Source organism: Gadus chalcogrammus, chromosome 2, assembly GCF_026213295.1.
Source record: "Gadus chalcogrammus isolate NIFS_2021 chromosome 2, NIFS_Gcha_1.0, whole genome shotgun sequence".
Classification (NCBI taxonomy): Eukaryota; Metazoa; Chordata; class Actinopteri; order Gadiformes; family Gadidae; genus Gadus; species Gadus chalcogrammus.
The window spans coordinates 15,055,657-15,057,910 of NC_079413.1; the positions used below are offsets into that span (position 1 = coordinate 15,055,657).

The window sequence follows — 2,254 nt, forward strand, 5'->3', positions numbered from 1 at the left end:
TTGTGTACTTTTTATTCACTAGTGTAACAGCCATCAGTTTGAGTTTGCGGGATATGGGCCACATTTTTATTAAACATGTTTTATCGAGCCAATGATGTGCAATCAACACTCAACTGCACACCACAGGCAACTTTAAACCAGTCCAGACAGGAAACCAATTGTGTCTGAAAGTGTGGCATGAGACTTTGGCTGAATCTGAATCTCAACACTAGCATAATTTGGAAGTGAATAGAATGCTATTTGAAAGATAATATGTATTTTGAACTGATTCAACTGCTGAATCAGGCCTTTATAGTTTTGTTTTTTAATGTACTGCGTAGAACCAGGAGTTCCTTCTCATTACTGGCCCCTTTGGCCGGTGAGTGAACTGGAGTTTGCGCAAGCTTTTGCATTCAGAGCACTGAGAGCGAGCTCTGTCGTTTGAGAAAATAACAAGAATAAACTAAGATTAGTTATAGTCATGAATAGATTTAAAGTAGAAGGAAAGTAAAATTTCAACCTGTTCACCCATTCCCAATTTATAGTTATTCGTGCATATACAAATTAAGCTCCCGAAATAACAATGAAAGATGTCCATACATACTAGACTTGAGCAGGAAAGTATAGTAATATTTGCAACATTGCATCATTTTCAAAACTTATATTTTCGGAGAACAACACACTAAGCTTTTGCAATTTAACACAGAATCTGCAATCTCACAAGATCGGACTCTTACATTACAAGCAAACCAAAATACCCATAAAAGTGCGGCCACCAACCATTGCAGGCTTCCTACTGCATATTTAGAAGTGGCAACTGGCTACCAAACAATCACATATACGGCAAATATTTACACATTTGTAAACAATAATGTTTTGCAAACCAGACATAGTTTACAGTAAATATCTAAACACTATCTGCATTATTGCTGATTTGTGGTGAAAGCAGAAGAGGAACTGACACCGGCCGTTGTCACTAATCTAGTGATTTATTTAAACCCCAATCAATACAACTAGACTAGACACTCTGCCACAGCAGCCCTACTGATTTATGATCACTGGAAGGGATCCTGGTGTGTGTGTGTGTGTGTGCGTGTGCGTGTGCGTGTGTGTGTGTGTTTGGGTGTGTATGTCTGTGTGAGTGTTTGTGGTAGAGAGCTCTCCCGATACTCTGGAGAATAAGAGAGACCGTATTTTTGTTTTCCTCTCATTCAGGCAGACAGACACACAAACCCGCTGGCCCAGAGCACGCACCCCCGCCCACACACATACACACACACAGACAAACACACACACACACAGACACAGGGGTAGACTACAGGGGCCTGCCAGCCGAGCGGTTGTCTTTTATAGGCTAATAAAGAATACCTTTTAGCTCGACATCGCAAAGCCTGCCCCAGACTCTTAACACAAGCTAAAAACGGCCGGCCAGCGTGTTGCCAACTGTCAGGCCACTAAACAGCCACTCAACCAACTACCTATATGGTCACTAACTGAAACAGCCGAACGCTCAGAGAGCAGTCAGTGAGTACCTCAATAGGTAACAAGACAACATGAGACCAACTGTAATCGATAGTAAGTTAAGAAAGATATAAATAAAATTACATGATAGAGTGGTTAAACAGTCATCCAGGTTAGCCACCTGCCATTCTTAGTTGGGTGTTAAATTTGCTTTGTATTCCCCTAGTTGAATCGGAGCAGTCAGTGGGCCAAAAATAAAAGGATCCAAGGTTTTCACAGGCCATAGGCTGGGAGCTGGGCTGTAGCTAAAACTGAAACCGGTGCAGTAAAGGGTTCTAGTTTGCTTTGGCTGGGGGTGTGTGTATTAGTGCCAATCTACTGCAGATTAAAAAAAAACACACAACGTTACTCACCACTTTCGTACCTGCAGTTCACCATGTTGATAGAGAGTCATCTGGAAAACAAGACAGAAAGAAGACCACCAGACCAGAGGAAAAAACCACAACTGACTGTATATACTGCGGTGTGTGTTTGCGTCTGTCTGTGTGTGTGTGTGTGTGTGTGTGTGTGTGTGTGTGTGTGTGTGTGTGTGTGTGTGTGTGTGTGTGTGTGTGTGTGTGTGTGTGTGTGTGAGTGTGTGTGTGTGTGTGTGTGTGTGTGTGTTTGTGTGTGTGATAAACAGCAGGTGGGTCAGGCAGCAGTGGCAGCTCAGTTTAATCAGCCACTAAGTACGCTTTTATTTTTGCATTTGTCTGATGATCTTTTTGTGCATGAAGCAGTTGCATTGGTCTGCATGGAATCTTAAGCGATATAG

The 2,254-nt window shown here is 42.3% G+C and overlaps 1 protein-coding gene across 1 annotated transcript in view; it reads right to left on the minus strand.

Annotated features, from left to right (window-relative positions):
- The window catches only part of ttll6 (tubulin tyrosine ligase-like family, member 6), a 36,098-nt gene extending 34,212 nt beyond the window's left edge, over positions 1-1,886 (minus strand). Inside the window, exon 1 of the mRNA XM_056582615.1 lies at positions 1,854-1,886. Coding sequence (XP_056438590.1) covers positions 1,854-1,878 — 25 coding nt within the window. The 5' untranslated portion in view covers positions 1,879-1,886. The remainder of the gene's footprint in view (positions 1-1,853) is intronic.
- Positions 1,887-2,254: the final 368 nt, after the last annotated feature.